The sequence below is a fragment of the Gossypium hirsutum genome, chromosome A10 (assembly GCF_007990345.1).
Source record: "Gossypium hirsutum isolate 1008001.06 chromosome A10, Gossypium_hirsutum_v2.1, whole genome shotgun sequence".
Lineage (NCBI taxonomy): Eukaryota > Viridiplantae > Streptophyta > Magnoliopsida > Malvales > Malvaceae > Gossypium > Gossypium hirsutum.
In genome coordinates, this window is record NC_053433.1 from 89,134,802 (window position 1) to 89,157,536 (window position 22,735).

Consider the following 22,735-nt stretch of genomic DNA (forward strand, 5'->3'; position numbering starts at 1 on the left):
TTTTTCAGTAAAGGAAAAGCTTGGGGGGTTTACAAGCAATTACTTAAATTTTTATAGGAAAAATATGAGTTTTTACATGGAATTAAGTTACCAGTGAAAAGATGAAATTAAGTTATTAGTGAAAAGCTTGGGTTTCATCTCATAGCGGAATAACTTAATTTATTGTCAAACCTATATTTTCTTTGAAAAAAATTAATTTTAAAAAGAAAATAAGTGATTAAAATGAAAATTTATTAAAGTTGAGTGATTAAAATGAGTATATGCAATGGTAAATTAAAGGCCAGTGGCTAAAATGATAAAAGTATGTAATGAAAGTGACTACAATGATATATGTAATGGCAATGCCCATATTGCAAACTTTTTAATTTTGGTGCCTAAAATGAAAATTTATGAAAGTTAAGTGACCAATTGTGTAGTTTATCAAAAAATGAAATGAGGTAATGGAGAAAAAAATGAGAAGTGGAAACTATAAGGGCTAAATGAATGTTTAGCCCATAATTCAACCTGCTGAAAAGAAAAAAACAAAATCTAAAAATCCCCAAAGTCGACGGGTGAGAACTTGTCCAATCGCACCTCTATTGGTATTTGGTATCTAGTCTAGTCTTTCAAGCTTTCCGTTTGTTAACAGAGACTTTAAACCGAAGCTGAGATCGCTTCACAGTTCTTTCTCTTCTCCAGAGATCTCTCTCCATCTCATTCGGAGCTCAATATATCAAATTCATCAGCTTAAAAATGGCGGCCGTCGCCGTTCACCAGTTCGCTCAGTGCATCACTTGCCATGCTTGGAGTCCCGATCACTCCAGTAAATTCATTCATTCTTTTAATTTGTTTCTGTCGAAATTCCATTCCCTCTCTTCATCTTTATGTTTCGGTTGGTTGCTGTGAAAATGTAGGAAATAAAAGAATGTATATATTTGAGTTAAATGTTATTGTGATGTGATATTTGTCTTAGAAATGTAAAATTGAAGAGGAAAATGAAATTAATGGTCAATTTACTCTTTCTTTACATTACTTTCTCATTCTATATTGCTCCATTTTTTGGTGATATGCTGGATTTAGAACTAATGATACATGTTTAATTAAAATGATGCGTGTTTTTAGAACTTTTTTTTTGTTTTGAGAATTTTAGAACTAATGATTTGGTTCTGTTTATTTTAAATTGCATGAGATATTGTTTTCTGTGTTTTCTACATATTTAATTCACTTTCTCTTGCCTGCAGTGGTAGCATTATGCCCAAATAATAATGAGGTTCACATTTATAGATTGGTGAATGACAAGTGGGAGAAAGTTCATGTTCTTCAGAAGGTACTTTATCAAAAATTTTCCCCTATAGACCACCAAGTTATGATTTAGTCCTATTATCTATGCTGTATGTCTTAACTCATCTCCAATAGTTATTTGAAGTTTCATTTTGGAGTCATGTTGTGTGGTACTTTTGGAACACATCAATTTGCAAATTGGATATGACTAGAAGTCTAGAACCTAGGTTGAAGCCTCTCTTTAACTAAGAATAAAAATGTTTCTTGAAAAGGAAAATATGAGATGACATGATGGTTTCTTGTCTGAAATCTTAGCCTTTCTTAGTAAGTAAATAGAAGCACTGCCACAGCATGGAGGTCTGATGAATTTTTGGGTTTCAACCTATGGTATGATATTAGTCTGCCTTTTTACCTCTTTTACCTTTAACTGGACCGGAAAGCTCTATAAACCAAAGTTGGGAATTCTAAAGCAACCGGGAGATTTATTAGATTAGGTTCTGAATTGTGTGATGGGGATTACAGTAGTTGTGATAAAGCTAAAATTTAAAAGGCGAGAACAAAGAGTAGCAGCCTATGATGAGATTAGTTCAAGAAAAAAAAAGCCATGATGAGATCCAAGATTCCCAAACTCATTGCAAAGTCTTGTCCGGACTGCAAATGATTGGAAATAAATTGTACTGATATTTTATAATACTTTTGATTCTTTAAATGTGCCCATGCTAGAATTGTTGGATATGCCTTAGAACAAGTTAAAAGGTGACTAGGTGAGATAGACCAAGTTATAATGGAAGCACTTTAAACTACGGATGTTGAGCATAACACTAAAACATGAGGACCTCCACAGTCTAAATAATCCACTCTTTTCGTGTTGAAGACAACAAGGCTGTTTAGTCTTCTTGTTCTTTTGGAAGGAAATTCTATCCTAGCATCATGTTTAGTTACTTATTTTTCTTCTTATAAAATGAAAATTTATCTGGGTGTTGAAGTGACTACATTGAAGGATGTTGATGCATTTCTTTGTTAAGTTTTGTTTGTTTTATGTTTGATTTTTGATCAATATGATTTTTTTTTATGTCAAATTTTCACAGCATGATCAAATTGTTTCTGGGATAGACTGGAGTGGAAAGTCAAACAGAATTGTTTCTGTATCTCATGATCGGAATTCGTGAGTAATTTTCTGTTTATATATATGTGTATATATATATATATGTGTACAAATGAAAGTTCCGTAATTTGGATCTCCTCCTTTCTTTTTCCCTGTGCCTGACAAACACAAGCAAACAGTGCCTAACATGAGCTTCGTGTTTGACTTCTTTCGATTTTCTTGTTTTCATTTCTCTATGGCACTGTTATTGTGTTCTTTGTCTCCTGAAATTTGTGATCCCATTTGAAGATATGTTTGGAACCGAGAAGGACCAGAGTGGGTACCAACTCTTGTTATTCTTAGGCTCAATCGTGCTGCACTTTGTGTTCAGTGGAGCCCCAAAGGTACATAAACATAATTTGACCTTGCACTATTATTAATTCTTCACTTCTTTGTACTGTACAATAAGTTAGGTTTTTACTCAGATTGGCACTTTCTTGGATCTACTTAATTTGTTCCCCCCCCCCCCAAGTTATTAAGAACAAAGCGTAGGACCACTCTTTTACAATTTGACACATTACTTCAGGGTTCATTGTCCTAGCAGCTTATTCACTGTTGATTTTGCTTAAGCTTATAAAATAGATAGGCATCTGACCTATGAGAATATAAATTGTGTTGTGGAGTAGGACTTCAGAATAGCAGTTGGATTATTTGATAAGAAAAAGTTCCTTATGAAGTCAATAGCACTTTCTTTTTTTTTTTTTGCTATTATTTTGATAATTGTTACATCTCCTTGTTCTTATGACCGTTGAAGTCTGTTTCAGGAAAACTGCAGGTCATTATAGATCCTTTATTCAAGCAATTTGACAAAGTTCTAACCAATTCATTTCTTCCTCTCCTTTAACTCCCAGAAAACAAGTTTGCTGTTGGAAGTGGTGCTAAAACTGTGTGCGTATGCTATTATGAGCAAGAGAATAACTGGTAATATGTTGCTACATATCAGTTCTCACCTTTCCTCTCTCTTAATATTGTCGAACTTAGTTTGTATATATATATTTGTGTACATACATACATTGTTTCCAACTGTGGGTGAATTTCAAACATTGAGGTCCTACTGATTTCTTTTTCTATCCATGATTGATGCTATATGCTTGTCTGGTTTGCTGTTTCCAGGTGGGTAAGCAAAGTTATCAGGAAAAAACATGATTCCTCTGTCACAAGTGTTGCTTGGCATCCTAATAATGTGCGTTTTTCTGACTTTACTGCATTTTGGAAAAGTGTTCTTTTTCAATTCTTATTGTACTTATATGGTAGGTTTCTATTCAATTTTATTCTATGATATGGAAAATCATTTTGTGGTAGAGTTCATTCATTTTCATGTATTTTAGGGTCTTGTTTAACTCCCTTGCCATTACATTCAGAAGAGTGAATTGAGGGACAAAGAATGTAAGACAAAAACTAAAGTTGTTTGACATAAGCACATTAGCTTAATGTTTAATGGTTTGAAAAAAACCATCCCAAAACCATCTCTTTCTAGCAGGTTAATAAATCTTGGTTTAATTATGTATATGTGCGTGTGTTTCTTTAATCTAAGTAGGACACTTTACATTAGACTTTAGCTACAGATGGGAGGGAGTCGACATTTTTTTGGGGAAACCTTTTAAGTCAAAGCATGGACATGCTAGAGTATATTTTTAAACAAGTGATTGGAGTCACATAGATGAGCCAATATGTCCCAACCTATCATTTTGGGCATTTAGGTATGTCATCTAACGGAGTCACAAGAAAAAGGATCAGATTCCGCTTTCCTTAATTTCTAAGAGAAGATATAAAAGGAATATTAAATGAATTGACATTTAGGGAAAACACAAAGAAGAAGAGAGTAAGAAAATGCTTCTACCACTTTGTGTTAGCAGTGATTGCGCCTTTTCTCCCAGCTTGAAACCCGCAATCCAGTTATTGCTGATTGCATTTTTCTTTTGATGAGATCGAAGTCTTAGATTATTTGTTAAAGCCATCTACTTGTCAAATCATTATTATAAACATTAAGATCAATTTTTCTCTCACAAGACTTTGTCATCCATACTTGCTCCTTGATTATTTTCTTCACCAAACCACTTTGTTCATTTCTTTTTCCTTGACAAATTTGCATCATTTACTGTTTCTTCATGTAATTCTACTCCTAAACAATTGTCCTTGTCTTCACTTTGCACATTTCTTGTTCCTTTTATTACTTTTATAACAACTACCTTAATAGGTGAAGCATGATTAGCATGTGATTGCATAGTGTATGAAGATAGATTTATCCTTTTTGAAATCATGTTCCTTGAGCTCCTGTTCAGTGATAGGATGCCAAAGAAGATGCCAGCAGTGATCATTGCCAGCCACATGAAGGCTTATCACCATGCTTCGATTAATTGATCCTAATTGTAGTCTTCTTTAATGGAAGGATTTTTCTCCTGTTCCAAGAGAAACCTTGGCCTAATGATACCTTCCCTAACTTGGGATCCACATTCATTCAATGGCCTAAATTTGCAAACACCTAGTCTATAAAAAGCATACCTGTATGTTTCCAAGTGCATTTTGATGTCTCCCAACCTAAGAGTCTACATTTGAATCCTTATCATTCCTACAACTTTTTATCAGAGAGGGCTTAGGCGGGGAATACCTTGAAGATCAACAAGACAGGTTCACCTTCATGGGTCTAGAGTTTGAGCTCCTTTATCTTGTTGTCATGTTGCAACACCCAATTGTAAGTATACGGAATGTACTAGGTTTAAACTCTTCATGTTAAGGAACATCTAATGAAGTTGGACTTCAAATGAGTGTATGGGCTTTGAAGCTTGATTCATTCTCTAAGTGATCAACAAATGTATATCTCCGACTTGCCAATCTATTAACATGATCAACTAGTTCTTGGGTGCCTCTTTGTTTCTTAACTCTACTCTCTCTTACTCCTTTTCTCCTTATTAGTCTTCTTTATTTTCTTCCTTTCTCCAAACACCTGAAACTTTTTACCATACTTAATAACCATATTTCTAAGAAAAGTTTAGAGGATTGTATATCTAGAAGTCAGTAATTTCAATGCGTAGTTAAAGAAATGGATATATGTAAACAAACATGCGTGTGATGCATCCATGTATGCTCAGATGAACTTATTTTTAAATTTTCATTTGCCATATGTATCATTGGCAGGTTTTAGCTGAAAATGCTGTGTTCTTGTCTTTTATTGTATTACATGTGCTCAACATTCTAGGGCTGCATACTTGTGTCAATGTGACATGAAAAGATTTGTGTGTGCAATTTCGCAGCTAATGTGGTGCTCATCATTCAAACTTCAGCTCTTTCATGTAAGCACCAAATTACTGATGTACAAATTGACTGCAAAAAATAAAAAATAAAAAATTGTAAGCTCGATGATACAAAGAAGGTGTGAATTGGGATTTCGAAATCTCAAATCTCAAATAACAAAAACATAAATTGGCAAAAGTGATTTATAAAGGTTCAGCTTCAATTACTTACATCCTTTATCTTAGATTCTCTTGCTAAGGATATTTCAATCCACTAACTTGAATTGCTACGTTTCAAGGACAATGTATAATCTTTATAGTCTCTCTATCTTTTGAAGGTAAGATAGGACCACTAAATTCTCTTAAGATTTTTTTACCACAAAGTCTAAGTAATCTCCTCAAAGAAAGTAAGAAAGTAGCAAAAAATGAATAATCTCTCAAAGGTATGGGCTTGCAAATTAAACCTCTCTCAAATACAAATAAACATTTTGAATAAAGATAATAAACTCAACCCAATTGGATAGATGAAGAACAAGAATGAAATCTTTGGTATCTTCATTTGATTTGCGATCTTTTCTCCCTCTTTGAGCTTTGATTGCTTCTGCTATAACCCTTTGGTATATTTATGCTTCTAAAATGCTTTTATTCTTTTTGACATAATAAAAAGGGGGGAGAAATAGAAATGCATATGTACATATTGACTTTACCTTAAATATGCAAATACGTGTCATTTACCCATGCTTGAACTATGACTGTAATTTTCTTCATCTATCCAATTGAGTTGAGTTTATCACCTTTATTCAAAGTGTTTATTTGTATTTGAGAGAGATTTAATTTGCAAACCCATACATTTGAGAGGTTATTCATTGTTTGCTACTTTCTTACTTTTTTTTTTTGTGAGATTACTTGGGATTAAGTGGTGCAATCTTACCTTCAAAAGATAGATTGTGTTATACCTTATTTTAGAAGGTAGCAATTCAAGTTGGTAGATTGGGAAAATTCTTAGCAAGAGGAGCTAAGGTAGAGGGCGGCAATTGAGGCTAAATGTCTTTGAATCACTTGTATCGATTTTTTTTATTTAGATTTTTTAAATCTCAATTTACCCCCTTTTGATATTGTCGAGCTTACAAAGGCATTGTGAGAGGAAGCACGAGAGGAAGTAGTAGAGGAAGCATTTTGTAAGACGGAGAGAGAAAGAGAATCAAGAAAAGGAGTGAAAAAATGTGAAGTAATAAGGAAATGGGAGATTAAAAGACAATAAGTTTTGAAGAATAAACTAAAATCTTCTTATTATATGATTGATGAGCAAACAATACAATTTATAGAGGAGCATGACAACGAATGTCAATGGATCGCAAAAATAAAATATAATCTAAAAAAATAAACCCTTAACTGTCCAACATTCCCTTTCAAGTTGGTGCGTAGATGTCTATTGTGCCGAACTTTGCTTATAAGAAGCTCATTGTTAGGTCTGAATAGTCTCTTTATAAGAATATCAACTATTTGTTGCAATGTTGGAACAAATGGCATGCAAATAGCTCTGGCTTCAATCTTTGCCTTTGTAAAATGCCTTTCAATTTCAATATGTTTGGTTGTCATGTTGAATTGGATTTTGTGCAATACTAATGATTGCCTTGTTCTCACAGTACAACTTGATAGGCATGGTTATAGACCTGTTCTCATAGTACAACTTGATAGGCATGGTCATAGATCTTTTTAGTTCTTCCATAACTTGTTTCGGCCACATCATCTTGCAAACTCCATGAGCCATTGATATGTATCATGCTTCTACACTATTTTGAGCAACCATTGTTTTTTTTTTTGGCTTCTCCACGCTATTGAGTGCCCCGACACAAAAGTACAATAACTTTGATGTTGATTTTCTATCAAGTCTGGCCAATTTGCGTTTGTTCCATTATTCATTCTTTTTGAAAAATAGGCCATTTTTTGGAGAGCTGTTTGAATACCATAGAATTCGATACACTGCTTCAAGATATTCTTGAAAGTTTTCAAGAGAGCTTTTAATAAAACTGTTCTATTTTTTATTAACTAAAAAATTGAACTTAAATAGAAAAAAGAGTCCTAGTCCTAATTCCCTTATTCTAATAAACTACTAAAAGATAAAATAAAATATTCCTAGAATGTGAATAAAATTTATCTAAATAAGATTTATCTACCTAAATAAATTTAAAATATATACATATTTCAACACCCTCCCTCAAGTTGGTACATATATATCAATCATGCTCAACTTGCTTACAAGAAAATTAAAGCTTGTCTTAGAGAGCCCTTTGGTGAGTATGTCAGCAATCTGTTGTTTTGAAGGAACAAGAGGCTTGCACACTTGGCCTTCTTCAATCTTCTCCTTGATAAAGTGTCTATCAATCTCAAAATGTTTAGTTCTGTCATGCTGGACTGGGTTGTGAGCAATACTAATGGCAGCTTTGCTATCACAGTACAACTTCATTGGTGAAGTTATTGGTTTCCTCACCTCTTCCATAATTCTTTTTAACCACATCATTTTACAAATTCGTTAAGCCATTGATCTAAACTCAGCCTTTGCACTACTTCTTGCTACAACACTTTGTTTTTTGCTTCGCCAAGTCACAAGGTTTCCCCAAACAAATGTACAGTATCCTGATTTAGATCTTCTATCTGTTATTGAGCCTGCCCAATTTGCATCTGTATGAATTTCAATTTCTCTTTGTTTGAATTTCTTGAAGAATAAGCCCTTTCCAGGTGAACTCTTCAAGTATCTTAGAATTCAAAACATTGCTTCTTCATGTTCCTCCATTGGGAAGTGCATAAATTGACTCACTAAGCTCACTGCAAAAGCTATATCTGGCATTGTATGTGATAAGTAAATTAACTTACCAACTAATCTTTGGTACTGCCTTTTATCAACTAATCGACCTTTTTTATTTCCAAATTTTACATTTGGATCAATTGGTGTGTCAGCTGGGCGGCAACCACTCATCCTAGCCTTTTTTAAAATATCAATCACATATTTTCTTTGAGAGACCACAAGATCCTTCTTTAATCAAGCAACTTCCATTCCAAGAAAGTATTTCAAAGGACCCAAGTCTTTGATCTCAAACTCAAATGCTAGATGCTCCTTGAGATGCCTTATTTCATCCACATCATCTTCTATTAGAATGATATCATCGACATAAACTATAATAACTGTTATTCTACCTTTTTGTGAATGTCGATAGAACATTGTGTGATCAGCTTGCCCTTGTGAGTAACCTATTTTTTTAACAACTTGAGTGAACCGTTCAACTTGACCATACAAACATTTCTTGAGTTTACATACTCGAGTTCCAAATTTTTCTTCAAAACCTAGAGGAGGATCCATGTAAATTTCTTCTTCAAGTTTCCCATTTAGGAAAGCATTCTTCACATCTAGTTGCTGTAAAGACCAATCAAGATTAACAGGAATTGATAAAAGAGAAGGGAATTTAATTTGGTTACTGGAGCAAATGTTTCAAGATAATCTATTCCGTATGTTTGAGTTTACCCTTTAGCCACCAACTGGGATTTTTATCTATCTAAAGATCCATCTGGTTTGAATTTGGTTGTGAACGAACACCCATTTACAACCCACTGTTTTTTTCTCTACCCATTGTTTCCCATGTACCTGTTATTTCAAGAGCGTGCATCTCCTCTAAAATAGCCTTCTTCCACTCAGGAACATGTAAAGCATCTTTCACATTTTTTGGTATTTTCACAGTATCAAGACACGAAACAAAGGCTGAGAATGTCGAAGACAAGGCTTTATAGGATACAAAGTTAGACATGTGATATTTGACAATATTTTTAAAATCTTTTCTTTTAGCAATTGGAATATCTAAATCAGAAAATTCATTGGCTGAATTATGACCTTTACCTAGACTTTTGACAAGATCTTGCGGGTCGGATTCTTGGTGATGAATCTGGTGGATTCCACTTTCTTGATTTCGATTTCTTCTTGAGTAAACAACTAACTTCTTTGTTTGTTCTTTATTCTCATGATCAGACTTTACACCTTCATACTCTTTTTTATTGACAACATTAACATCATTAATTTCTGTGTTAATCATAAATTCGTTTTCCCCATTATTAGAATCCTTATGTTGTATATTCCTAGTCTTTTCTTGATCAATTATAGAATCTTCTTTACTATAATTCCCTTCTTAAAGATTAGAATTAAAATAAGATTGCATTTCAACAAATGTGACATCCATGGTAACAATAATCTTCCTATCAATTGGACCATAACATTTGTAACATTTTTTATTAGAAGTTTAGCCAACAAAGACATATTTTTTTGCTCTAGGATATAGTTTACATTGGTTGTGAAGATGAACAAAAACACTGCATTCAAAAACTTGGAGGGATAAATCTGTGATCCATTTAGAGTTAGGAAAGTAATCTTTAAAGAGACGAAAATGAGTTCTATAGTTTAAAGTTTTACTGGGCATTCTATTAATAAGATATGTAGCTGTTAAAAAGGCTTCGCCCCAAAGAAAACGTGGTACCTGACTAGTGAACATCAAGGCTCTAGTTACTTCCAAAAGATGTCGGTTTTTTCTTTCTGCAATCCTATTTTGTTGTGGTGTATTTGTACAAGAAATTTGGTGGACTCTTCCATGTTTGGTTAAGCAAATACCTAATTGGTCACTAAAAAATTCCCCACCATTGTCACTCCGAAATACTTATATTTTCACACCAAATTGTGTTTCCACCATAGTATAAAAAGACTGAAACACATTTTTAACTTCAGATTTATCTTTTAATAAAAACATCCAACAAATATGAGTATGATAATCAATAAATGTGACAAACCAACGTTTTCCTGAAAAATTTGAGACTCTTGAAGGTCCCAAATATCACTATGAATTAACGAAAAAGGTTTGGAGGCTTTATATTTTTGAGGTGGAAAGAATGACCGATGATGTTTAGCCAATTCATAAAATTCACAGTGATATGAAGAAGAACTTTTATTTTTAAATAGATTAGATAACAAATATTTTAAATAGTAAAAATTAGGATGTTTAAGTCTATAATGTCAAATCATAACCTTATCAAAATCAGAAACAGAATTTAAATATAAAATAGTTGTTGGTTGACTTAGATGGTCGTTGTCAAGAAAGTAAATTCCACCAAATTCTTTAACATTGCCAATCATCCTCTTCGAGACCATGTCCTGAAATTTACAATAGAGGAGTCAATTATAATATGACAATTCGAGGACTGGGATAATTTACTGACCGATATGAGATTACAAGTTAGATTTGGCACATGTAAAACATCATGTAAAATCAAGGAAGACGAAATTTTAACAGTGCCTTTCTCGGTTATTGCCGAGAACGACCCATCTGCTACTTTGATCTTTTTGTTTCCTGCACAAGGTGTGTAAGTTGAAAAAAAGAAAATAACTTCTAGTCATGTGATCACTAGCTCCAAAATCAACGATCCACGTGTTTGTTTTACAAAGTTTGACACTGAAAAAGACAATTTAGTACTTGATTAGGCAAAAGAGGAAGAAGGATTAGTGGATGAGTTAGGAATAGAAGAATTCATTCGAAACTATGGTGATTGAAAAAGCTTGTGTAGATGCCCTAATTATTCCTTAGTGAATGAAGACCCTTCCAGAGAACTTTGGCCCTCATAATTTTCATTAGTTGTTTGGAAAGCTCTGCTATCCCTTGATTGTGAACCACGGCCATTGCCACTATTTTTTCTTCTATTCGTTGGTTTCTCATTGAGCTTTCAACACGTTTCTTGAGTGTGCCAATATTTTTTGCATTGATCGCACCAAGGTTTTTTCATTTTTTCACTATCATCATTATTTTTAATAGTTATAAGAGCAAAATTATCATCATTAGCTTTAAACCCCGACCTTAACATTACTTTTCTCTTTGTCTCCTTTCTTTTAACCTCAAAAAAAATCTCATGAAGTTTTGGAAGCGGTTTTTTCCCTAAGATTCGAGATCTCACTTCATCAAATTCTTTATTTAAACCAGTCAGAAATAAATAAGCTCGCTCATTCTCTTCTTTTTCATAGCTTTTACACCATTTTCGGGACACTCCCATTCATCATTATAACACTGATCCAATTCTTGCCAAAGAGACATCTTCTCGTTATAATAAAAAGTAACTTCATTTTCCTCTTGCTTAGTTTTCCAAAGTTCTATTTTTAACTCAAAGATCTGTGAAGCGTTTTCTAAATCTGAATAGGTGTCTTTCACAGCGTCCCAAACATCTTTAGCATTCGGGAGAAAAAGAAAAGGTTTACCTATGGATGCTTCTATAGAATTAATAAGCCACGCAATTATCATAGAATTTTTTGACCTCCAGTTGCTCATCTTTAGGTCCCCCACCTGTGGTTGCTTGACTTTTCCAGTTAAATGACCTAGCTTATCGCACCCATCAATTGCTAATTTTATGGACTGTGACCATTCCAGATAATTCTTACCATTCAGCTTGTGAGATGTCAGCTGGAAAGAAAGGTGAGACGCCTCTGTCCCTTGAGTCATTGTACTCTCGGTAGTTGTTTCAACGGTAAAACTTTCATCCTCTATTTGATTGTTGGATCTCTCATCTCCAGTGAAGGCTGTTTTAATCATGATGTTATTAGAGATTTAACCCAACTCAAATGTCATGAAAGTTTTCAAGAGAGCTTTTAATAAAACTATTCTATTTTTTATTAACTAAAGAACTGAACTTAAATAGAGAAAAGAGTCCTAATCCTGATTAGGAAAATAATTCCCTTATTCTAATAAAAGATAAAATAAAATATTCCTAGAATATGAATAAAACTTATCTACCTAAATAAGATTTATCTACCTAAATAAATTTAAAATATATACATATTTCAACAATTCTTCATGTGGAGGATGCTTGAACTGGCTTACAAGACTTAAAATGAATGCAATATCAGGTCGCATGTAACAAGTAAACTAGTTTTCCAACTAGCTTTTGGTACCGTGATGCATCGACTGGATCAGCTTTGCTTTCTCAGGCTTCTGATTGGACCAATTGGTGTCTGTGCTGGGTGACAACTATTCATTCCCGTTTACTGTTAAGTAGGTCAATAATATATTTCTTTGTGAAACTGCAATTTCTTCTTTGATTGAGCTACCTCCTTTCCAAGCTAATATTTCAATGACCCTAAGCCTTTAATCTCAAAAATTGGATGCAGGACACATTTTTAACTGTTCTATTTCAGCTATGTCATTGCCAGTCGAAATAATATTGTCCACATACACTATGAGAATAACCGTCTTCTCATTGGCTAAATACTTTGTGGACATAGTCTGATCAGTCTATCCTTGAATGTGTATCCATGGTTTTTACAAACTGAGTGAACCTTCCGAACCAAGCTCTTGGTGACTTTTTTAACCATATAGAGATTTCTTTAGTTTTCAGACTTTCGATCCAACTTCTTTTAAAGGCCTGGTGGTGGATCCATGTAAACTTCTTCTTCCAAGTCTTCATTAAGAAATGCATTCTTCACATCCAATTATTGTAGAGGCCAGTCAAGATTTGCTGCAATTGACAAAAGCACCTACTTTTTTTAATTTTGTACCAGTGGCAAAAACACTACAATTTATAAGGGATCATGACAACAAATATGTCAATCAATCCTAGAAAGTAAAATGTAAATGAAATTTGCAAAATGCATTATTGTATTGAGAGTGCCTTAAGTTAGTTGATTTTAAGTAGGCTTATTCAGGAAAAGTAGATTAAATGTCATACTGAATAAAGCTTTTATTGGATGAATGCTTCTCCGTAAAATCACTTACTTTCTCATGGTGAGGCTGAAGATGAATTATGATACGGCAAACAGTGGGGGAAGGGGTATTAATGAGTTGATGTGAGAGTTGTGGTATTTGACATTTCTGTATTTCTGTGCTAACTGTCAACACTCTTTTTATGAATGTAGTAGAAAAAAGTTGAATTTTAATACTTGATTAAAGAAGAAACTATTGTGCTGGTTGGATATCTCATTTGACAGGAATAATAAAGCCATTGAAGTTCAATAAACTGCGGTTGGATGATCGTGATGCTTATCATCTAATCCCTAGTTTTTTTTGTGGTCAAATTACATGTTAAGAATTGAGTCTGTTCACCCGCAGAATATCATAGTTTAAGATTTATATTTGTCTGTATCTGCGGAATATCATAGCGTCATACCTATGCCATTTGGAAAATCTGTTTTAGATGCTTTTGAATTCATCTCTTATATTCTGTTTCATTAATAGTATATAATCTAAATTTTGGAAAAGAACCCGAGTGTCATAAGTCTTATTGTCTATTTTGACTTTCTTTTTGCTACAGATTCTACTTGCTACAACATCCACAGATGGAAAATGCCGAGTATTTTCTACATTTATCAAAGGTGTTGATACAAGGTATGTTAAATATCGTTGCCTGGAGACTCCCATTACTGTTTGAGAACATTAGTATCATGTTTCCTTTTTAAATTACCCAGGGAATCAAAAACAGGCTCTTCTTCAGATCCAAAGTTTGGAGAGGTACCATACGTGCCACCCTCTTTAGCAGTAAATATTTAATGGGTGCATTTGATATGCAGGAAAAGATGGTGCTGCAACTTTTGTTTGTTAATCCATGTATTTCCATGTTTACTGTACTCTACCAATAATTCAACATACTAAAATTTTGAAAGATGAATATGGGCAATAGGCTACAATTTTGCTTCTTTCCATGTTATACTGTTAGTAGAGATGCACCAAGTTGCAATATGTGCAATTAACTTCCGAAAGGGAAAATCTTTAGACATATGAACCTCTAGTGATTAGGGGGATCTGTTCTTTTTTCTAATGGACATCAATGTAAAGAAATTGAAACTGGATAGCTGAATCCTGAATGATGAATGATCTGGATTTTATTATTGTTATTATTATTATTATTTATTTTCGTTCTACAACATATTAGTTTCCAGAATGACAAGGTAATTTCCCAGGCAAGCAAACCTTTTTTTATGGTTCACAATGTTAAATTGCCATTCCAATTAGAAAGGAAACATTATGCCAGTACAGCCATATAATTTTTTTCCCTGTAGTGGGTAATGTCCTTGCCTATGGAATGATATTTTTGATAAACACGGTAAATAATGAAAACATATCGCAAAATATTCATCCAGTAACGAAGTGAATCGTGGTAAAATCTGTATGATGTCAAAAGTTTCATTAGTAGTGACATGTAATCTTAAATTATGCTATACAGCTGCACATTGTCGCATCCTTTGGTGCCTCTTGTTTTAAAAATCATTGTTCAGACTATAATTTTTATTAAAACTAGCAGAACATGTTGGAATCGCAATTAGTTTTCATTACTGAAAGCGTAATCAACATGTTGAAGGTAATTCTTAATATTTTCCTTTGCATCAAAAGAAGTAGAAGCATGGAAGGATAACTTCTATATTTTGTTGATTCAATTGGTCCAAACATTTAGCCTAAAAGAAAGAATGCTGAATTGTTGGTATTTATGTATCTGAGTATCTTTAAATACGGAGTTGAATCAATTAATGACCCAAATTATTTATGCCTCAGATGGGACCCATGAATATTACACTGACTACTTTATCTTGGCTTAATGACTTGCTTAAATTCTTATTTATTCCATCATTTATTTAGATGAAATCAAGGTTCTGCAGTTTCATTAACCTTTTGTCAGTGCAAAGAAGAGCTAACATTTTCTTTTCATTTTATGGCACTTGCTGTTGGAACAGCAAATAGTTCAGCTTGATCTGTCATCTTCATGGACATTTGGGGTGAAGTGGTCACCAAGTGGGAATACTTTGGCTTATGTAGGTAAGAAATATTTCTCTGTTTGTGTGATGTTCGAAGATAAAGTTTGTGGCATGGAGAAATTATTTTCTCCTTAAAACTACCAATTTCACATTTTGGCGTGGTTAATTTTTTGTTTAGTTTCTAGTTGAGAGAATTTTTTTTGGAAACTAATCCAACTTTACATTTAATTTTTGGTTGGAGAACAACTGTCATTGCATGAAACCTCTAAACTATGTTGGTTAAGCTTAAATTTTGATATAACTTCATCAATTCCCCCATCTCCCTTTTAAGAGGAACATTTCTTTAGGGTCTTAGAGCTGCTTGTAAAAGTTTCCTTCTTACCGACCATTTATCTCTTTACAGGTCATAATTCTATGATTTACTTCGTTGATGATATTGGTCCTTCCCCTTTGGCCCAGAATGTTGCATTCCGTAATTTGCCTCTTCGTGATGTGGGTCAGCTTTCAATCTTGTTAACTGCTTTTTTTTCCCTTTATTTTGGGCCTAAACATAAATTTCCATCAGGTCCAATTTTTTTCAGAGAAAATGGTCATAGGCGTGGGATTTGACTGCAACCCAATGATTTTTGCAGCAGATAAATCAGGATTATGGTATGTAAGATTCATTGTCACTGTAATTTTCTATACTTGCTTCGTTACATCAATAAGGTTTTTGGTCTTGTTTTCTAGGAGCTTTATCAGATTCTTAGGTGAAAGGAAAGAATCTTTGTCAGGTCCAAAATCTGGTTCTCAGGTATGTAAATCATATAGCTTTTAGCTATTCTCATTATATGAGTGCGAATGTTATAGGTGAGACCGGGGGAAGGGGGCAAGGGCAGATAATTCTAAGAACGCAGATCACTTCCCGGCATGTTTGTTTAAGGAAATAATTTGTCAGTAGGGCTCTTATTGGGTAATAAGATCAGCAGGTTGTCTATTCACTTGAATGAATCATGCAAAGCTTCAACTTTTGTTAAACCTTAGTTTGAGCTGAGCGAACTATTTGTTCTCAAATGATAGGTTTGTCAGTAAGAAATGAACGATCTGAACAATATCTTCGAAAGGATAACATCAAAGATCATGTTCCAGGTGTCTCTGTGGTCACATGTCTTTCTCATTTAGTAGCAATTCTTACTCAAGTGGAGAAAACACAGTATTTTTAATTTTTTGTATGTTCCTGAATTCGTTTTAGAGAAAGTGCATGTGAAAAACCATCAACTTTTAGGTCTCATTATGCACTTTGGTCAGTCTTAGCTATAGGTCGAGAGAGGTCCAACCTTAACTTAAGGCCATAGCTAATTGAATACTTGACTGATAGGGCATAGCACAATGTAACATTTCCCCTTACATGTAGTTTCAATGGTCAAATACTAACAGCTGAAGTGAACAGGCCTACCAAGTCAAACAATTTAGGGGCGACAAAGAATGAGAACAATAAGAAACAAATAAACCTGGGTCTTGATACCATGATAAATTTTAGGACAAGCATCCATCCTTAAAAAAATTGCTAATAGGCAGAGAGAACCTTATTTGGTTTCCCCTGGTGGTGGGGCAGACTCTATTCCACTTTGCGACGGCTTCATAATAGGCTTGTTCTGCTAAAATATGATGTCCAAGCCACAAGATAAGCACATAATCCCTAAACTTGAAGCATATTCCTTTTGATAGCTTTGTTGGCCCTATGTACGAGGTGGAGTATTAAGTGGGAGTAAATAAATCTCACATTGAGTGTTGGCTGTGTGCATGGCACCTAACTGAGTCGGCTTTGCACCTTTTGCCTTTCTTTTAAATGTTCATCTCAATATTTCTCATCCAATTATCTTGATTCTAATTGGACTGGAGAAATCCTTTGCTCTGTTATTTTCTTTAGATGCTTGGTACAGCTAAAGGGAATGAATCCAGAAAATTCGTTCAAAACTTTTCCACTAAAATATTGAATTGAACTTACTTATTCATCTTGAAATATTTCAGCTTTGACATAGTATGGAAAATACAAGTATCTTTACTCTTTAGCGCCAATATTGTGAATTGAAATGAACTGTCTTCTATAAGATATGGAAAGGATCTAACTTATATTGTTTCCGTGGCTTATCATTCCCCCGTGCAAGCCCGGACACCATTTCTTGAAGTCTACTTGAGGACATAATATCATTTGAACATTATTTACCTCTGCATAAAGTCCGTCATAGTTTTTGTATCCAGTTATGTCTTTTACTTATTCCTCAAACACCAATATTGCTGTTTTCATTCCTATTTTCTCAGAAACAGTCATCTCTTGGCACTGGAAAAAAAAGTTGAATCTCAGTGCTACTAGCCTTGTGCCCTAATGACACATCCTCCTCCCAATCATGTGAGGAAAGGTTTTAAGCCTTGGATTGGAGCCCAATCATTTTACTTTTACATTTTTATTTATTTATTTCCTGGGAGGAAGGGAGGGGTGTCATAGAAGTTATGAAAAATGATGGGGAAAAAGGTATATTCCATTTTAAAGATCACATCTATGGCTACAGTAGACTGAAGTTGTATGACATATGAAGGTTGGGTGGTGTCGTAGTAGTTAGGGAAGGCATGAAGAGATGGTTGGATTCCACAGTTTGATACATTTTTATGGCTTCCAGAATGAAGGTAGTGATAGGTAGCACCTGGGATCTTTTTTTTCTTAAAAAACAGCATAGCGAAACTTTTTAACTTCTGTAGTTGAGAAACCTAGTGTCTATAGTTTATACATCTCATTTCTCTCGGTCTCTGAAACTCACTGGTAATGCAATTTTCTTGATATGGTTGTTATTTCTTTTCAGTTTTCTGAAGCATTTGGCAAATTATATGGTCAAGCAAAGCATGGATTGAGCAATGATACGGTTGAACCTTCAAAAATACAGGGAGCTGTTCATGACAACTGCATCAAGTACTTCTCTGCCATTTTGTTATTATTGAATATGATGTAGGTTTTTTCTCCTAAAGAAAAAAGAATTCATTGGCTGCTTATCAATTTCTACATTCTCTTGTTGGAACTGCAGTTGTATTGCACTTCTAAATAAAAAAGGTTCCGAGACAAAGCGCTTCAGCACCTCAGGTGGGTGGTTTTGCTGCTTTTACAGTTTAGATACCGTAAACTTTGGGATCGGTTGAGAGTTTTTGGACTCGTATTTTCTCTTAATTCTGCTATTTGAATATTGCAGGAATGGATGGGAAAGTGGTAATATGGGATCTGGGAAACCAGCAAGATCTTAAGGAGTATCTCTAAGAACTGATTCGTGAAAAGCTTTTTGCTTTTCAGTTTTTTAGTTCAGGTAACAGAGTAATAGTGAAGCATGGCATGTGATATATATATATATGTTAATGGATTTCATCAGTCTGAAATCAACGGAAGCTTAAATACATTATTACATTTCTTATTATTTTTTTATTTTTGATCTAGAGTCTATTTTTTTGTATGAACTGAGAATGAAATTTGTGAATATAAAGTAAGTAAATTTGACTCTTGATTAACAAAACTTTCATTCTCATACCAAGCAAAGCATTAGTCCTGCACTAAAATAGTTGAGAATCCTGTGACGCATATTATGTTTGTGCTTTTCTACAAGTTATGTGTGTGCATTGCATTTCAGCATTGGTTGGATGTGTTTCGGCTATTTAGGTATATTTCGATATTTCGCATCAATTTTTTAAAACTTTTTTTCTTAAATCATTTTTATTTTTTACATTAAAAATAAAATAAAATAATTAAATTAAATTATTAAACTTAATTAATAATTTAATAATTTATAGTTTTATATAAATATGTAATTGAAAAATATTTGCATATATATATATCTAATGTATACTGTTAATAAACTAAAGGGTAAACTACAAAAATAGTAATTCTTATTTGCCTCAGGTTACATTTTAGTCACTTATGTTTGAAATATTACGTTTTAATCACTTATGTTATTATTTTGTTACGAAGTGATCACTCTTCCATTAAGTTTCATTATCTCCCTAACGGTAATTCTACGTTTCAGTCTAACTATATTATGCATGTAATTTCTTATACAATTTACATTCGTAACTTGGAGGACGTATGAGTATATATGTTAATACATGTTTCATCCAGCTAAATTATGCATTTGATTTACTATTAAAATTACATTCTTCAACCGGGAGAAGGATGACTATCTTTTGTAATATACGTTAATGAAACTTTTTAATATCGTACAGTTGTTATTAGTACTCAGATTTATAGCAAGTCATATGGAATGTTCATCCTCACACTAATATATATAGATAAACTAAAATATATATCTTGTGGAGCAAACTTATAGAGTAAAATTTTCATAAATTATGCGTGAGGTAAAATGGATTACTTACAGTTTGTAGACCAAATTAGCAACCAGTTGAAGTAAAAAAATGTATAAATATAGAATCAAAGTAATACAATGCCTGTTTATTTCTCTCTCCTTTTTACAATGCCAATTGAGTGAAAATAATTGTTAATTAAAAAGTTTTATTAACGTATATTACAAAGGATAGTCATCCTTCCACCGATTGAAGAACGAGTTATAATAGTAAATCAAATGCTTAATTTAGCCGGATGCATGAAGTATGTATTAACAAATATACTCATACGTCCTTCGGGTTACGAATGTAAATTGTATAAGGAATTACATGCATAATCTAGTTGGACTGCCACGTAGGATTACAGTTAAGGAGATAACGGAACTTAACAGAAGAGTGATCACTTCGTAACAAAATAATAACATAAGTGACTAAAATGTAACCTGAGGCAAATAAAAGTGACTATTTTTGTAGTTTGCCCTAAACTAAAAATCAAGTATAAAATCAATGTGTGTGAGCTTTAAAAGTACTAAAGCTAAATGATAAAAATATCCTTTGGAATTATAAAATTAATAGTTATATTATTTAAATAAGTAATTTTTTTATTTTTTAAATTAATAAATATTAAAAAAATTTAAAATGATATTAATGTACAATTTTAAACAACATCCAAAGTTACAAAACTATTAATAAATTTATATTTTGATTATTCAACTTTAAAAAAGTTAGAAAATAATTATTAAATTATTCAGAAGTTTTATTTAAGTTATCGAGTTGTTAAAATCGTTGTGGTATGGCCTTCACCACTTACACAAATTGAAAGCTCTCTTTCCCTTCTTTTCTACGGTTCAATATTTTTTTCATGAAACATCTTTAAATATCACGAATCTGTAAGTCAAAATTCAAATAGCTCCTCCGATCTTTAACATTGATCGTTAGATCGACTTGGACGTAAGATATGTTCTACTTATTGATGGGTACTAATCCATCACATCAATTGTTAAATCGTCACTTGGAGCTCATTAGTTGGGCTTTTATTTAGAAAGAAACTTAACAGCAAAGTGACTTAAATAAAAATTTTCGAATAGTTCTGTGACTTAAATAAAAAAACTTTTGAATAGTTCAAAAACAATTTTGTAACTTTTTAAAATTGAATAACCAAAACGTAAACTTACTACTAGTTTAGTAATCTTGTTGTAGTTTACCCTAAAATTTAAATATAATTTTATGATAATTTATTTTAGTTACAAATTAATAACTTTTTCCATTTTGGTATTTTTTATTAATTTCTTAGTATGTATTTTTATTAATATCTTTGAATTTAAATAAATAATTTTTATGAACAAAAGGATGTCTCGTTAAAAAACCGCCCATTACATTGAGAGGAAAAAGAGTGCATCCAAGCGTCATTCATTAATAAAACTAGCAGTATATAGCCAATAATCAGTATAAATATGTGGATTATGCTATCGAGTAGACATATTAATAGCATTTAACAAAGCATAACTAGTTGGTTGTCAACTCCTAAGCGTTTGAGTTCACGAAATCCTACATCTTCAATAGTGATATAAGATTCTAAAATTATTATTTTTATTTAGATTTCAAAAATTATCTTGAGTTAATAATTTTATATTTTCAACAATACTAAAATTTGATAATATAGGAGGTAATTCCATTGCCACCTATAACACCCTAAATTTTTACAGAATCAAAATAGTAAATTTTGAATTGAAATTATCACCGGAATGGTTTTTTGGGAGTTTGTAACGACTCGAATTTTACGGTTATTCAAAAAAATATATTTTTGAGTCTCCGTTTCTGAAAAATGAATTCGTAAATATTTCTTAGTTAATTGTGAGGTTAATTAAATTGTGGATAGGTGAATAAATGTTAATTAGGTATAAGGATTAAGTTGAATAAAGAGTAAAAGTCTAATTATAGATTAAAAGAAAGTAAAAAAGACTAAAATGGCAATTAGGCCATTTAGCATAAATGAGGTGGCAAAGCAATGTAAAAATCTAAAGATTTTTTTTATGATTTAATTTAGATTATTATTATTATTATTATTATTATTGTAATATTTTGAAATAAGTTAAATAAAGACAAATGTATGGTAGTGATTTAATACAAGTGTATTAATAGAAATATATATATTTGTGATATTTTATTTAATTAGTAAAAGATATTTATTAGATAAAATAATTAAATTGTGAGATTTTTTGTATAATGAACAAATTAGATAGTGAAATTTGTAATAATGTGAATATATACATTTGTATTATATTTATTTATTTACTTAAAAATTAAGTAAAAGATAATTACTAATTAAATAATATTATATTAGGAGATTTTTATTAGTAAATAAATTGAAAGTATGACAATTGTACGGTATTGATATTGTACAAATGTACAAAAATATATGTGTACAATTGTAGTATTTATACTTGTTATTAAAATAAATTATAATTTATATTAATTATATTATAAGATTTTTGTATGATAAATAAATAAAAGAAAGATAAATGGATGGTCATGATAACATACAAATGTAAAAATATTTATAAGTGTACATTTGTAATATATGTATTTGTGTATTAAATAGATATTTATTAAATTATTGTTATTATTATTATTATTATCAAATAAATTGAATTATGACAAATGTGGGGTGGAGATGAAATACATGTGTAATAATATGTATAATATAATTGTAATACATGTATTTTTTTATTAAAATAGATATTCATTATTTATTTATTGTTATTAAGTAAAAGATATTAATAATTATTATATAAGATTTTTATATGACAAACTAATTAAAAGGTGACAAATGTAATACAAATATTTGTTAATAAAAATATATTTATTATAAATATTATTATTATTAATTAGTATATATATATATATATAAAAGAAATGAAACAAGACAAAACAAAAAAAGAAACAGAGAATAAAAACGAAAAATAGGGGAGAAAGAAAGAAAGGAAA

At 32.1% G+C, this 22,735-nt stretch overlaps 1 protein-coding gene across 2 annotated transcripts; it reads left to right on the forward strand.

The window, feature by feature from the left end:
* Positions 1–514: 514 nt before the first annotated feature.
* LOC107896882 (actin-related protein 2/3 complex subunit 1A) lies at positions 515–18,922 on the forward strand. Of its 2 annotated transcripts, none has more exons than XM_016822180.2 (15): positions 515–802; positions 1,221–1,306; positions 2,349–2,425; positions 2,654–2,748; positions 3,256–3,325; positions 3,518–3,587; positions 13,960–14,033; positions 14,114–14,156; positions 15,374–15,455; positions 15,798–15,890; positions 15,976–16,045; positions 16,124–16,187; positions 18,232–18,338; positions 18,451–18,506; positions 18,613–18,922. In XM_016822180.2, exons 1-15 carry the CDS (start codon positions 733–735, stop codon positions 18,675–18,677), a joined length of 1,122 nt encoding a protein of 373 aa, XP_016677669.1. In that variant the 5' UTR covers positions 515–732; the 3' UTR covers positions 18,678–18,922. The 2 variants fall into 2 exon arrangements, with proteins under 2 accessions (XP_016677669.1, XP_016677668.1); XM_016822179.2 differs by having other exon boundaries at positions 15,798–15,886; positions 15,960–16,045.
* Positions 18,923–22,735: the final 3,813 nt, after the last annotated feature.